Source organism: Delphinapterus leucas, chromosome 4, assembly GCF_059928025.1.
Source record: "Delphinapterus leucas isolate spDelLeu-1000000601 "Yukka" chromosome 4, BTC_Dleu_Yukka2, whole genome shotgun sequence".
NCBI classification, from domain to species: domain Eukaryota; kingdom Metazoa; phylum Chordata; class Mammalia; order Artiodactyla; family Monodontidae; genus Delphinapterus; species Delphinapterus leucas.
This window is the reverse complement of record NC_143132.1, coordinates 94,241,714-94,257,170: the sequence shown is the minus strand read 5'-3', so window position 1 is coordinate 94,257,170 and position 15,457 is coordinate 94,241,714. Positions and strand designations below refer to the sequence as shown.

The following is a 15,457-nucleotide window of genomic DNA, read 5'->3' as shown; positions in this document are numbered from 1 at the left end:
CATTCAGTTCAACTCTGCAAGCCTTGATAGAACTCCCAGATTGTCCAGAGCACTGCCTTGAGGAGACCAGATGTGGACAAGATGAGTCAAAGGCATGCGCCCAGTATTTAGGGATGAGTAGGCAAACAGCCCACTAGCCAGAATGTACACGTGTGGGCTTGGGGGCTGCCACAAGGCGGGAGAGGAGAGAGAAGACCAGGGAGGACTTTCTGTGGCTTGCAGAGCTGCGTAGCCTGGTCCTCAGGTGCTGGGCCATCTGGGGGTGGCTGTGCAGCTCCAGAGTTAGCAATCCTATGAGTCAGATCAGGCAGTTTGACCAAGTAAGGAAGAAGATCTGAGAAATTGTGATCCTTAACTTGAGCACTGCCTTGTGCCTGAAAGGGCCTTTTTTATTTTGTTGACGAAATACCACAAGGACCGTGCATTATCCCTCTCAGTAACACAACTTTCTGTAGTGCCTTTGTGTTAGGGATGGCATTTCACCGTAGAGCACTTTCCTTCTCTTGGTTTTGTCCATCCAAACTAGGAAATTAAACAGTTGTTCAAAATACTCCTTCATTCTCTTATTATGTTTTTTTAAACTTCTTTGCATTGTTTCGCTGTTTCAGGGAAAAAGAAACAGTGGTTTCAGACAGTGCTTCTTTGGGAGCCAAAAACACTGCAAATTGACAAAGCTGTGTCCGGCAATGGGGTACACATTCAGGCTGGCTGCTCGGAATGACATTGGCACCAGGTACGGCGTTTCCTGGTCCTCATGCCTTTAAGCGTCTGTGTGGTGTTTCTGAGTCTTCTGTCACGTTGCCAAAAGGCGCAAGGTCGCCTGCTGCCTCCACACCGAACCAGTTAGAGATTTTCTGAAAGGGAATCCTAATCAGAGGCTAGAAAGCCCCCTCTGAGGTGATAAGTGCCACTGTGTGGCCTCTTTGCAGCCTTGCAGGCTGTAATGCAAAGGCCCACTAGGGGTCTCTGAGAATCAGGAGGAAGGTAACTACAGATTTTGAAAGGAATCCTCTGGGGGCTTTATTTTTTTCAGATTGTGTGCCTTTTCCTTTCATCACTTTAGCAAGCTACTCATTCAGTTGCCTTTTTTCAACTATGTCTGAGTGTTTGCTGATACAAAGAAAGAGTTGCTGGGCCATCCATTGTTGTCAGGCCCGGGCAGATACTCACAGGAGTGGAGAAAATCTGGACTGGGTAGGACACACGGCTTGCCTCCAAGCTGCTAGAGAAAGGCAAGAACAGGTTTATGGTGAAGCACCAATGGATTAAAGGTGCTCTGAAAAGACCGTATTTCAGTTGTACTTCTTGGGTAACTGTTGATTAAGGGAAAAATCTTTTTCTTTATCACTGATTGTTGAAAATCTTCTTAAAGGTTCAGCACACCATTGGTCCCAACCGTTTTTCCAGCCTAAAGAACTTCTTCAGACCACAAGATTTACAGCCCTCCTTCCCTACCCATGATAGCCATTGTATTTTTAGAGTGCACTGGTTGAACGGTCATAATGATAAAGGCTTCTACAGTTCAAGAATTTGTAAATGAACTAGAGGCATCTACAAACATTTGGAAAATAGCACCATATATACTTGTAAAACATTTATTTTATCAGTAGACAGTTATCTGCTCTCACGTGGATTTGAAGGCTCCTTGGTAGCTGTGGCTCATAGCTTGTCACCATCACCACTGCGCTGTGCTTTCTCCTGGGTGCTTTCGGGGGGAAGTAAATTTTTAAATCTATTGTCCCGTAACATGGCATGCCTTTCTAGTAGCAGACCTAAGCAGAGCAGTGCAGGGGGCGGTGGGGTGGATTGGGGCAAACTGAAGTTGTGGTAGGGAATATCACATAAAGGATCCTTGCCTTCCTTTGCTCAATGAACCTGTCAGGCCCCAGACTTCCCCACCCAAGCAAGTTGCGCAGCAGGTAGGCTTAATCCCTGCTCTTTTGAAATGCCGAGACCCCTCCCGTGCTCCTAAACGTGTCTCACCGGGTCTGTTTCTCTCCAGTGGGTATAGCCAAGAGGTGGTGTGCTACACGTTAGGGAACATTCCTCAGATGCCCTCTGCACCAAGGCTTGTTCGAGCTGGGGTCACATGGGTCACATTGCAGTGGAATAAACCAGAAGGCTGTTCACCTGAGGAAGTAGTCACCTACACCTTGGAAATCCAGGAGGACGAAAATGTAAGTCTGGCACGTTTTATACCCTTGTGTGTGTTCGGTAAAGTCAGTTTTATCATAACTACAGGATGCACTGGTGAAATTAGATTCGCTGCCTAAATTTGAAACCAAGCTCTTAATTTCTACCACTGTAACCACTAGCAGAAACCTGGCCTTCCCACAGTCTTCCCCATCCAAGTAGATGGCATCCCCGTGCTTTCATTTGGGGAAGCCAGCAACCCGTGGGCTCTTCCTTGACTTCATATATAGTCAGTCAGCAAATCCTTTCAAAGCTCCCTTCAAAAGTTACCCAGAAATCCAACCGTTTCTCAGCATCTGCACAGCTACTGCACTCTTTGAACCACCATCTTCTCGCCCCTACTTTCATCCTCACTACACTACAGCCTGTTCTCCACACGAAGCCAGAGTGATCCTGTTAAATACAAATACGGTCATGCCAGTGCTCTGCTCAGAAGCCCTCCCATCTCAGTGCCTTCCCTTCTCTTCCAGAGGAAAAGCCAGTGCTCTCACAGTGCTTTCCAGGTCCTCCACATTCAGGGTCTTCGTTCCTGCCCTTGTTCCTGCCACCGTAGTCTCACTGAGCGTACCAGCTGTGCCGTCCCGCCCCACCTTTGCAGTTCTGGTGCCCTCTGGCTCTCATGCCCCTTCCGATATCTTTGAGTTACTTCCCTCATTTCCTTCAGATCTCTTCTCACATATCACTTCTTTGGACGACCCTTTCCTGACCACCCTGTAAAACAGCACTGTCCGGGAGAAGTTTCTGTGATGATGGAAATGTTCTGTATCGTGTGCTGTCCAATAAGATAGTGCCTAGCCACACGTGGCTGCTGAGCCCTTGAAATGTGGCTGTAAGCCCAAGGAACTGAATTTTTAATTGTATTTCATTTAAATTGGAGGAGCCATATGTGGCTGCCTTAAGGAGCCTGCAGAGCTGGCCTTCCCACAGCCTTCCCCATCCAAGTAGATGGCATCCCCATGCTTTCATTTGGAAGCAGTGCTTCCTAGCTCCACCACTCCGTCCTCTTACCCAGCTTTACTTTCGTCTCATAGCACTTAACACCGCACAGCATGCTTCATGTTTTGTCTGTAGGTTTTTTTGTTAATTGCTTTCTCTGGCTATTATGTCAGTTTCTGATGGGCAAGACTTACTCTGTTCTTGGGCAGTGCTAAACCCCTAGAGCGTGGAAGAGAGCCTGATGCATAGAAGGTGCTCCGAGATGAATGTGTGGGTGGATGGATGGATGTGTGCATGACTGAGAATATTATTGAATGAATTCTGTACAGTCAGCTTTCAGTAGGATATTTATCCCGTTGAAGGGTTATGTCTTCCCCATCCAAGCTCTGCTTTCCCCCTTGTCCAGAAGAGGACACTGTGTTAGAAACCCCAGCCAGTGGATTGCATAGCACGTTGCAGCTTGACAGTGAGGATCTCTGTACAAGAGCCTTTTTTCATGACAACATTGTTAGATAATTTTTTTAACTGCATAAGCTTCGTTAATTTGGTGGTTAAATTCATTGTTTAAAATGCTTATTGAGTAACCAGAAAAATTTGCTCCGTGAGAAAAGTATATGGTGACATCTATTCCAAAGCAAATGTACACTCTCTCAAAGAGAGAACATTGTTCTCATTCAAATTAGTGTTAGTCTCCCAATAAAAGTACCCAGATCCAGGACAAATTATGATGTGATAAGAGTTAAATTTTTCCTAAAGCACCGTGGGATTCTGGCCCTCTTTCTGGTGTAGCTGCCACACTTCTGGCCCGCTGGTGATGCTGGAAGGAGGCAATATAAAAATCCTACAGACAAGGTATTTAATGCCCAGATTTTATGATACTGATGTTTCTTTCTGGCTTTGCCTTTTCAGGATAACCTTTTCCACCCAAAATACACTGGAGAGGATTTAACCTGTACTGTGAAAAATCTCAAAAGAAGCACACAGTATAAGTTCAGGGTAAGTCAGTCATTTTGGTACCTGAACTGCTTAAAAATGAAGCTGTTTTATGTTTCATCCCTTGACCATTTTAAATCTCCTGTACAGGTTAAAAGATTTTTAAGTTCGCTGCACTTTACACTTTTAAGGTAACATCTGTAAAATACACACCCAACTTTAATTTTAAAACCCACTTTTGAGAAAGAAACCTGTTGCCGTAATGTGCTGTAATAAATTGCATCACAGCGTGGCCAGATGCCCTTGCCTGGGAAGACCCAAACCAGGTGCCCAGCGCACCTGTCTCTCACCTGCACGTCACACCTTTCTATTCACAGTTTCTTCTTTTAATCAGATTTCCCTTTTCTCCGTCGCCCTTTGCTCTTTTGCCCATTTTCTTTTTCTCAGCCGTTTTCCTTTTGCTCTTCTGTTACCCACCCCCTCCCCACTTGGGCTCCGCGTTGGGCGACATTGCGTTGAATCAACTCTTTGCGACCTCATTAGGAGAGAAGGGAACAGCAGGCTGCCTTGTGTGCTGCCCGCTGTTTGTTGATTCTAGCACAGCGCGGTGTTTTCTAGTGTGACAGTGTGCCTTCTGGAGAGATGTGGTTGTCTTCTGATTCCCCCTTTCCTTCTCTGAATTTGTGAGCCAAACCATGTTATTTAACACGTAGTAGTCACTCAGTAAATAGTTGTTGGATTATCCAGTGGCATGTGTAACTATTGAAGGAAAATGATAGTTTTTGATATTTTTAAAAATCCTTGTTACTCGATGCTGGCTATGAGATCATAGGTATACTGCTAGCATTTCTCCACAAGGTGGCATTGCCCTACTCCTAAATAAGCAAGGTTATTTTTATCTGCTTTTCCTCCATGTTTTCCTTCCACAAAACACTGTGAACTGGGTGGTGACATACTAGTTTTGTTTTGTCTTCTTGAAAGGGTAAAAATATCTTTGGCTAAAACCTACCTTGTTATTTTATTTTTAATTGTTAATAGCTAAACTGTATAGAAAATAAGTACTCCATTAAAGAAACACTTATAAATTAGTAGTTTGAGACTGAGAGAGAGAGAGAGAGAGAGAGAAAGAGAATATGTGAGTGTGTCTGTCTGTGTGAGTTTATGGATACCTTGATCTTGCCATATTGAAAGTCACTACTGGTTTAAGACCTGATATCTAAAGCACATTAATGTTTTTTTGGTTGTGTTATAGCTGACTGCTTCTAATATGGAAGGGAAAAGCTGCCCAAGTGAAGTTTTGGTTTGTACGACGAGTCCTGACAGGCCTGGACCTCCTACAAGACCCCTCATTAAAGGACCAGTTACATCTCATGGTTTTAGTGTTAAATGGGGTATGTTTTGTTGCTGTTGCTGCTGCTGCTTTTTTGACAGGTTTTTAAAAACTTGATTTATTTCAGTAGTGACAAACCAATAAACAAACAAATCATATTATTTGAGGGAGTTTTACACGTTTGAAATATATGTATGAGAAACATCCTGAGAATTCTACAAACTCGTAAAATTGACAATTGTAAGAGCATTTCATTTACTTTATGACTTTCCTGTAAGACACATTTTTTTCTCCTATAGTTTTAATGTATTATTGATTTGAATGTGGTAATCTCTGAACATATTTCATTCTTCAATAGCTTGCCCTTAAAAATGTAGCAATATTTAATATAAAAATTGATTTATAAACTTAGTATTAAAAATAATTTCAAAATTTAGGTAAGTCATATTAAATTTTACAGAAGTTTAAGTTACAGTGAATTAGGAAGACTAGTTGTTGTTTGTATATCTTTGGAAGTCTTGGAATTCAGGAGGTTTTCATATTGAAGTTCATCATGGTATTTGTGGGGATCTGGTAGAGGATTTTGTGGCTCACCTGCTGCATGGATTATTTCAGCGAAATGAATGCCATTAGAATGTTGGTAAACATTTGCAGCTGTATGTGAAACATAATATGTATGATTATCACTAATGTCATACAATAATAGTAACTACCAAACAGGAAAAAAAAAAAGAAATCTAAAATAAGATTTTACCTGGCAGTCAAGTAATGTAAAGGGAATTTAAAACATTATTAAATTGTTATTGGAGACCAACCACTGAGACATATAACTGCTTCAAGTTATGTGGTAATTTTGAGGCAGAATTATTCCCTAGAAGATGGATACGATTAAGAGAAACAAAAAATCTAGGTGTGCTTTTTGCCAGATCTAAAGCTTTTATTCTCAGAATATCCTAGAAAGTTCCGTCAACACTGAGTATTTACTTTCATTAGCCATATGCTATATTTTAATTATTGCTGTAAATATCTATTACCAAAGTTTGCATACATTAATGGAAATAACAGGTGAAAGGAGACGGGAATTAAAGTTTCTAAATCTATATGAGTAACCTGAGGGTATATCTAAAATACAGAGGTGGCCAACTGATAGTAGAAGCAAGTTCTGTGTAGTCTTGCAAAAAGGTATTTTCCTGCTCAGAAAAGAAAACTCTTGCAGGCACCGAGTTAGCAGTAGACAGATATGATACCTAAGGCGCACAGGGCTCTAGTAACAAGCCGGAACCTCCTCCTCAAACCGGCTCTTTGCTACAGGTTCTTATTGATCCACAGCTCTGGTTTTATATTAGGTTCATGTGGGATACAAAGTTTGCTTAGTAGCAAACTGTGATGGAACAGATTTGTTGTATTCTGATCTTTTATTTATTTTGTCAATAAGTTTTGCACCTCCCTTTTCTTCCCTCTCCGTCTCTCACTGATGATGTAAGTGAAATAAAAAAAGGATAAAGTAATTTTTAAAAAGAAATATATGTATATTTTGTCTTATATAAAAACCATCAAATATTGAAGAGCAGGCTTCAGAATCTCAAAATAAATAAATGAACATAACTCTTAGAAAAATAACTCCATATTTTGAGTTTTGTTCATGTTTCACTAAATAAGTGCTAACATTTTTGACATTTCTAGCTCTACGCTTGATAATCAGAAGGTTTTGTGGTGTTTTTGTTTCTTTTGTTTTTCGAGAAAGGAGTTGGGTGAAATAATATATTAATCATTGTGCCTTTTGGTTGAATCCAGAATTTAGACAGTATATTATATGATTCTATGTGTTCTAATAATATTTACTAACAAAAATCAATACACTTTTATAACTAATAAGGCATTTGCTTACTTTCCAGATCCTCCAAAGGACAACGGTGGTTCAGAAATACTCAAGTACTTGCTAGAGATTACTGATGGAAATTCTGAAGGTGAAGTTTGTAGAAATTGTTTTGTTCAAGTCCTGTTTTCTAATAAGATAAACATTTGTATAATAATAGCGGGCAATCATTAATTCTATTGATAGAGGTACTACAATAAACAAGCCTTAATCACATACTGACAGTTTTTTCTTTCAAACACAGCATCGGGGATCAGAGTCTGCTTGAAATGTACGTTTTTGTCGTTTTTAAAATTTTCTGTCATTTCTTTAAACCAGAGGTCCCAATTAATAGAATAAATATGTTTTTTATCTCTCTTGGCACGCTTTCTCTAGAAATTCTTATAAGCAGAGAAAGTGTCAGAAGCAATCAGCAGGAAGGATAAATTGGAGACAGCAAATGAGTTTGGTGCACAAAGGATGACAAAATATAGTATTGCTGTGGGCTACTGACAAGTGTCACACTTTGTAACAAGTTCAGAAAATGTCTTCATTTTTGTTGTGATTTCTGAGTCATATTATTTCTTCATTACTAGTCAGACGAGGTGAATTAAAGTGGGACAGTGTTACATATCAGATTCTCTTTATAGTGTCTTTTAAAAAATTCTTAGATCTTCTTTCTGATAAAATTTATTAGGCTTTAATAGAAAAAAGTATAGTCATCCGAACTTTAAAAATGACACCCATCTCACCACTCTAATAATCCCTGTAACTTAAATTTTTTTTTAAAAAGTGATGCATATGGGAAAAAAGGAAAGAGTTAACAGCAGCTTTTACAAACAAGCAATGCAGGTGTGTGGCTTGCTTTTTATTCTGTGCCACGATAGCCACCTGGAGTGTTTTGTTTTTCATGTCAGTTGGGCCCTATTTTAAGCTGAAAAACATGAAAATGCTTTGAGATGGGCACAGCTGTTCTTAACATAAAATCACATTCTATGCTAAAAATCTGACCTAGGAGAGAAGTCACGGATGTGCGGTGGCTTAGCGTGAAAACTTAAATATATTTTGAATTTTTGTGGCTCTCTTGACCACTGGTGACAGATCAAAAGTAGATGCCATCTGTACCTAAAAGTTAACAACTTTGCCAGTGCGTGACATCAATGATTAATTGAATCTCCTCGGTAGTCCTTGTTCCCAGTTGCCTTTTCAGTGCAGGTTGTTTGATCGGTAATGTCAGGATGACTGTCTCTAATATTCCCCCTTGTCATATGGCCCTAGTGCATGTGGCTTCATTGTAAATCTGACCTAATAAGCAGCTGAGGGCATTTGTGGAAGTTAGTAACTATCGTGGAACAGGGTAAAAGTATTTTCCCTAAAACAACTGCATGGAGTAAAGGCCTCCTTTAAAATAGTCTGCTGGAAACATTGTGTTAGTGGGAGCAAGACAGAGGAGGATAAACATTCCAGATTTGTGGGGCAGGCAGGCCGTCAGTCGAAGCATCCCCAGTGCTCTTCACCTGGCGGCATCAGCTTCACCCAGGCTCCTCCATTGGCTCTGCTTGCTTGCTTTATTCCAGAGAAGTGGCCAGATAACCTGGGTCACACTGAATGTTTCATTTTTAATGTCACTCCCTCAGGTGTTTTTGTCTTTTAAGTGGGGCTCCATGGAGACAGCAGGCCTTTTACCCAAAGGACTTGGTCTGTATGGGGAGGGGGAGGTTTCACTCACTGTGACCTCCAGGCAGATAAGAGCCAGGAGAAACTCTTCAGTGGTGCCCTGGTCTGACCAGGAACCTTGTGGCCGAGCAGCCTTCCCCCTGCCCAGCTGGCCTCAGGGGCTTCTCACACCATTACCACTTCCTAGCTTGCTCAACACCATCCGCTGTCTCCTGCTGCGGGGCAAACTGCAGATTTCGTGTGCTTTCCAGCATCCCAACCTCACAGTCAGCAAACGTAATCATGGTGATATTAAGTAGTCTAGCCAGCAGTACTAAGTATTAAAAATGACTCCATGTTATTTTAGTATTTAACTTTGTAAAGGAGATGGAAAGAGGGCACTGCGGCTGTTTAGGAAAAAAGAAAGAATAGGAGATGCTGGTTTTCATGGAAACCACTTAGAGCTTTTTCTTATCAGGAATGGTTGGTACTGTTACGTTTTTACAAAAGGCATAATCTCATACACGGGTCTTGTTTTGCAGCGAGTCAGTGGGAAGTGGCCTACAGCGGGTCGGCTACAGAGTACACTTTCACCCACTTGAAACCAGGCACTTTGTACAAACTCCGAGCATGCTGCATAAGTACTGGTGGACACAGTCAGGTTGGTTTTGTTTCAGTATAAAAGTAAACATCTTTGGTCCAACTCAGACAACCCATCTATAACATCAGAATAAATTGCTGTTTAAAAATATATCTTGGTAATGCAGCCTGCCATGGTATCACGTCATGAATTCAGAGTTTTCCGAATTGTGCTTCAGTGGGTGTAAAAAGATAGACCCAAATGATTCTCAACTGAATTGTGCTGCTTTCCAAGTCCATCCCTCACTTAATTTCTCAGAAGACTTTGGCATGATCACCTGACAGTTGAAAATTGAGGGTGGTCTGCAATTTGCATTAGCTAATAAATAAGGGGGTGAACCTCAGTTATTGCAATGATAGAAAAGCGTAGAATTTAGAGCAAAAAAAGATACGGCCTCCAGCACAGCTTTTCTTGTACCACATCTGGCAGTTTTGTGAAAATGAGAGACACACCTTCCTTGAGGTACTTTGCTGCCATCTGCTGGAAAATTATTGTAAAAGCCACATAAATCTATGATGACTGAGCTGAAAGGCACCTCCTGTGATTACGCAGTGCCCAACCTACACATCTGTAGGCAGCAGCAGTTCTCTTGCTGTCTCTTTCTTTTTTTTAAATTGAAGTATAATTGACTTACAGTATTACATAAGTTTCAGATCCACAACATAGTGACAATATTTTTATACATCACAAAAGGATCACCACCATTGTCTACAATTTATGTGACCTTAGACCAACCATTCAACATGTCAGGAAACTTGGTTTCAACTTCACAGTGTTCTCATAGGCTCAAAACAACATAACATGTACACATGAAGTGCTCTAGAAATGAGATATCAGTAGTTATTATCTAAATGGTGTTAACATTCAGAAAGTGAGTGAGAGGCAATATGGTAAAAGATGTTTTCATTGTAGAGATATTTAACATTGTGGTTTTGAAACCATTAGTATTGAGAGAGAGTGCACGCGCAGTGGTGGCTTATAACCTTGTTACCCTGTACTGGGTTGACTTTTCAAAAGAACACCTGCCATTAGGTGCCGAATTTTGCCACTCAGCCCACCTCTGACGTCGTTTTATGTTTATTTTCTTTTCCCCCCAAGGACAGTGGTACTGTGATGTCTAGACTGTCCATATAGACAGAATTCTGAGGTAAAAAAAAAAGGTCCACCTAGACGACGTTTATGCAGTGCCTCCCAGGGTGGGGATGTCCACATCAAAGCTACAGATGATCAGCGAGTTCCTCTTACATGCGAGGTGCTGCACAAGCCTACACAGAAGCGGCAGCGCGGCTTGAATGCTTAAGTACATCTCCTCTGCACCTCGTCTCCTCAGGAGGGAGGCTGAATTTGGTTGAGCTGCATAGGTCGACCATGCTCCTCCTGTCTCAAAAAGGGGTCAGCTTCCATACGACCAGGCTTACACAACCAGATCCTGCAAAAAAGAAGGCCTGCTGATTTTAGTGTTAACAGAAGCTGCTGGTGGATGTCAGACTCAGTTGATTAATATTGACTTTATTTGCTTTTCTGCTCTGTATGTGGATGGTTGGCCATTTATGGCACCATTTAAAAACTTCATCCAGCTGTTGTTTTGTGCTCTCTTCTGTCCTCATGAAGGGTCTCTAATTTTTGTTTAAAGGAAAATAACCGTGTGCTTAGGATACACAACACTCAGAAAGTCAGCCTACAAATCTGACATCAGAAATAATTATTTTTACCAGTGCTGTATGCAGTATATGTCCATACTTAAAACAAACACACACACACACACACACACACACACACACACAGAGACAAAGATCTTATTGCATAAAAAGTGTAAACATTCAATGTGTAACCCTCTTTGGAAGCATTTGCAGGTATGGGGTGGAATTTGCTTGGTATATAGAGCTCTAATAAATTCAAAGTAACTAAGAGATGATTCTCTCCTGTATTTCTCCTGCAGTGTTCTGAAAGTCTCCCTGTCCGCACACTAAGCATTGCACCAGGTCAGTGTCGCCCACCGAGGGTTTTGGGTAGACCAAAGCACAAAGAAGTCCACTTAGAGTGGGGTGAGTGAACACATCTTCACGTTGCCAATTTGGACAAGTGGAGATTGCGTTTAAGACTTCATGCTTTGTAATCAAGTTCCAGGTCTTCCTTCTGAAAACCATATTTGTTTCTATCGAAAATGCCCATATTCTGTTCAATGTACATGGGCTTGGGTTTGTATTCTCCCCACGTTGTCACTCACCCTCCTATATTCCTGTTGGTGCCACACGTGCTGTTCATCCTCTACCCTCAGAGGGCACTTTTATAGAAAATGTTTCAGAGCAGCCAGTCTTTTCAGGAATTTTTCAGCTTTATTCATAAAATAAAAGTTGTGCTCAATTTAGAGGTTAAACCAAGAAATAGTTCATCAGGTAACATCTAATTCCTCCTCATCTTTGCTGCCTTGTTAAGTGTAGGTCCTGGTGTTTTACTGTATCGACTCAAACTGTATTAGCATTTCCTGTCGGGTCAACAATTTACAAGCATGTAAAACTGCAAATATAAACCTGCAAAACGCTGTCAGACTATTGTTCCCCATCACTTATGCCTAAAATAAGATAGTGTGCCAGTTTTGGGTCCTCTAACTTGATTTAATCTGTCCTTTGGTTTCAAGTTAAGGAGAAGATTTTCTCCCCTCTATTTCTTGCGTTTACCTGGCATTAGAATATAAAGGAATTGCCTAAAAGTTCTACAGTTTTGGAATTTTGTTAATATCATTAAACGTACTTGCTTTGGAAAGTACGGATAACATCATTCAAAAACTTTCTTCTGTATATCTTTTTTTCTGGAGTGGGGTTTCTTTTGTAAATATCGAGGACAGGCCACCTACATAATGTTTTGCAAACCTTGTGGAAAGTGAGGTGTGATAGGGTCAACTGGAAACACAAAAGTGTTCTGATATGAAAAACATTCTCCTTTCCCAGATGTTCCTGCCTCTGAAAGTGGCTGTGAGGTCTCAGAGTACAGCGTGGAGATGACGGAACCTGAGGATGTAGCTTCGGAGGTGTACCACGGGCCCGAGCTTGAGTGCACCGTTGGCAACCTACTTCCCGGAACCATGTATCGCTTCAGGGTGAGAGCTCTGAATGATGGAGGGGTGAGTACACGCTTATACACCGTAACAGAAATATAAGGTCCCGGCACTTCTGTTTCTACCCTCCTAAAGTCCTTAGCAGTATCTGTCCAACCTTGACAACCATTAAAGAAGTGTATGTAAAATCTAATTTCTGAAGATACACTGTTTTGATTTCACGTAGACCCAACATTGGAAATTTTGTTTCTTTTGTCCTCATATCATTCTATTAAGATAGAGTTCAAGGTTAATAACAACATCACCCTTTAGATGCTTTTGGTAGTTTTTAAAATAATTTCCTATTTTCTCATCGACTGTATAAATTAGTTATGGGACACTAGGACTACATAATATTTCTTTATCATATTGTCTAAATTACCCAGCAGTGTCTTACATCAGTTTTTAAAACTGGACTGGGGTAGAGGCTATGGAGGCCAGTATATATATATATATTTTTTTTTTTTTTTTTTCGTTTATTTCAAGTGAAAACTGTAGAACTCTCGGGTCCTTCTTACTACTCCATCTGAAGTTGTTGAGGTGGGCTGTTAGAGATTGGAAGAGTATGTCTATATTATATCCACAAAGGTGATTGGTTTTTGTTTTTTTTTTAATTGCAGAGTGATATGGATTGGGGGGCAATTCATTATGAGAGTGAAGTGACCCAGAAACTACAGGGCTTTTTGGTGTGTCAAAGATGGGCAGAAACATAAAAGAAGGTAGAAGGGTGTGGGTAGAGCAAACCGCTGCTAAAGCCCCACAGAGTGCCAGTGGTGTGTATAGATGCACTCCATGCAGATAAATAGATGTCATTAATTGATGAGATTTTTACAAGTAAGAAAGCCCACTGACAGTGACAAGAAGTTGACAATGACTCTTCTAGTTCTCGGTGGTCCTGTTCACGCCTTTCAGAAGCAAAGTATGTTTGTCTTTAGTCAGTTTTTTGTTAGCCATGCTGACTATGAAAACATTTGGTCTGAAGTATGATCACAAGCCTTTAACAGGAGCTGGATTTCTTCTAATTGCCCATTAGGAAAGAATTTCAGATATAGGTATTTAAATTAACGCACACACACACACACACACACACACAACTAAACAATAAAAATGTATTGGTGAGAAGATAAGAAAGCCTATGCACCCAAACTTTGATAAGTAAAAAGAGGATGGGGGCTTCCCTGGTGGCACAGTGGTTGAGAGTCCACCTGCCGATGCAGGGGACATGGGTTCGTGCCCTGGTCTGGGAAGATCCCACGTGCCGCGGAGCGGCTGGGCCTGTGAGCCATGGCCGCTGAGCCTGTGCATCCGGAGCCTGTGCTCCGCAACGGGAGAGGCCACAATGGTGAGAGGCCCGCGTACTGCAAAAAAAAAAAAAAAAAAAAAAGAGGATGGATGGTGATGATCACTGATGCTGCAGAAGAAATCCTATTTTACTGTTGATCTGGTGCTTCTCCCCATCAATTTTTCAGAGGGATTTTTTTTAATCTTTTCATGATAAAGATAAATGTGCTGTTAAAAAGAAAAAAAAAGATAAATGTGCAACTGGGCTGACTTGAGTTTTACTTTCTCCATTCACTAATTTATCATATAAAGAAAGTATCTTCAGCCTTGTTTTTAAATTCTGTTGCATTGGAAGTTAACCATAGATTTGACTCATAATCACCTTCTGTGGGCCACTTCAGAGAGCTTCTCCCCCACCCCCAGTATATTTGCAGGTTATATTGTTAGAAAATGTGAGAGGTTTGGGGTGTTTTTTTTTTTAATCTTTTTTTTCCATTTTGAAAAACATAGTCACATACTTCATTAACCTGAAAATTACTTTACTCTTTGCCCCAACTCATTGAAGTATCACATATTCCACGGTTAACATGGTGGTGATGGTTCTCTCGACGTGTTTTAAATCTGTAGCGGTGGTTGGCTCTGAGCAGTGTGGTCACTGATGGTGGTGGAGGAGAGGAGTGCAGTGTAAACCTTCAAATAGTTGAGATGGTGGGAGACATGCTGAGAAAACATTAACAGGACCATTGGTTTTCAAAATGGAAAATACCAGTAACTAGAAGAAGTACTCAAAATTTGATAACCAACAATCCCACGAAGATTTTTGGGCATTAAAAATTAAACTGCAGTGTGCATCTGACTTAGTTTTCTTTGAAGCCTTCTGAGAAATTAAAGGAGAATGCTGTGATGTAGCAAAAGTCAGCATTTTTTGTTTCTTAGGTCACAGCAAAAATGTTTAGTAAACCAACTTTCTAATCCTTTTGAATTAAAAAAATATATATTTATAAAATAGACATTTACTACTTAGGGAATGTATGTTAGAAGAAAACCTACATATTCAACTGAAAGTGAAGACCATTAGGTGATACTTTTAATCAATTGTATTGATGATGGCATTAGCTTAGCCCTTGTTTGGTTATAAGCTTGTGTTGTGTACACACACACACACACACACACACACACACACACCCCTACAATCATGCATGTGTTTTTCTCTTTCAGTATGGTCCCTATTCTGATGTCTCAGAAATTACCACGGCTGCAGGGCCTCCTGGACAGTGCAAAGCACCTTGTATCTCTTTTACGCCTGATGGATGTGTCCTAGTGAGTTGGGGGGTAAGTCAGACACATGTTCTGCATCAGTTTGTTTCTTCTCCTTTATCTGCCCCCCAGTGCAAGTTATGAGGGACCCACAAAGCTTAAGTTCACATACAGGTTTCACACAGTCATCTGCCTTGGCGCTTGCCAAGAGTTATGGAAATTTTACCACTGGTCAGAATTGAGATGAAATTGAGTATCTTTTTCATGCTTTTCTTTTCATGT

At 40.8% G+C, this 15,457-nt stretch overlaps 1 protein-coding gene across 7 annotated transcripts in view; it reads left to right on the top strand.

Annotated features, from left to right (window-relative positions):
* The window catches only part of FNDC3B (fibronectin type III domain containing 3B), a 356,837-nt gene that overhangs the window by 289,204 nt on the left and 52,176 nt on the right, over positions 1-15,457 (top strand). For 3 of the 7 annotated variants that reach the window (XM_022572178.2, XM_022572161.2, XM_022572137.3), the window contains exons 12-21: positions 609-733; positions 2,003-2,177; positions 4,039-4,125; positions 5,315-5,453; positions 7,288-7,359; positions 7,513-7,539; positions 9,446-9,564; positions 11,483-11,588; positions 12,492-12,664; positions 15,137-15,250. In XM_022572178.2, the coding sequence (XP_022427886.1) occupies positions 609-733; positions 2,003-2,177; positions 4,039-4,125; positions 5,315-5,453; positions 7,288-7,359; positions 7,513-7,539; positions 9,446-9,564; positions 11,483-11,588; positions 12,492-12,664; positions 15,137-15,250 (1,137 nt within the window). The remainder of the gene's footprint in view (positions 1-608; positions 734-2,002; positions 2,178-4,038; positions 4,126-5,314; positions 5,454-7,287; positions 7,360-7,512; positions 7,540-9,445; positions 9,565-11,482; positions 11,589-12,491; positions 12,665-15,136; positions 15,251-15,457) is intronic. The other 4 variants (XM_089910832.1, XM_089910833.1, XM_089910834.1 and 1 more) reach the window with 4 other exon arrangements.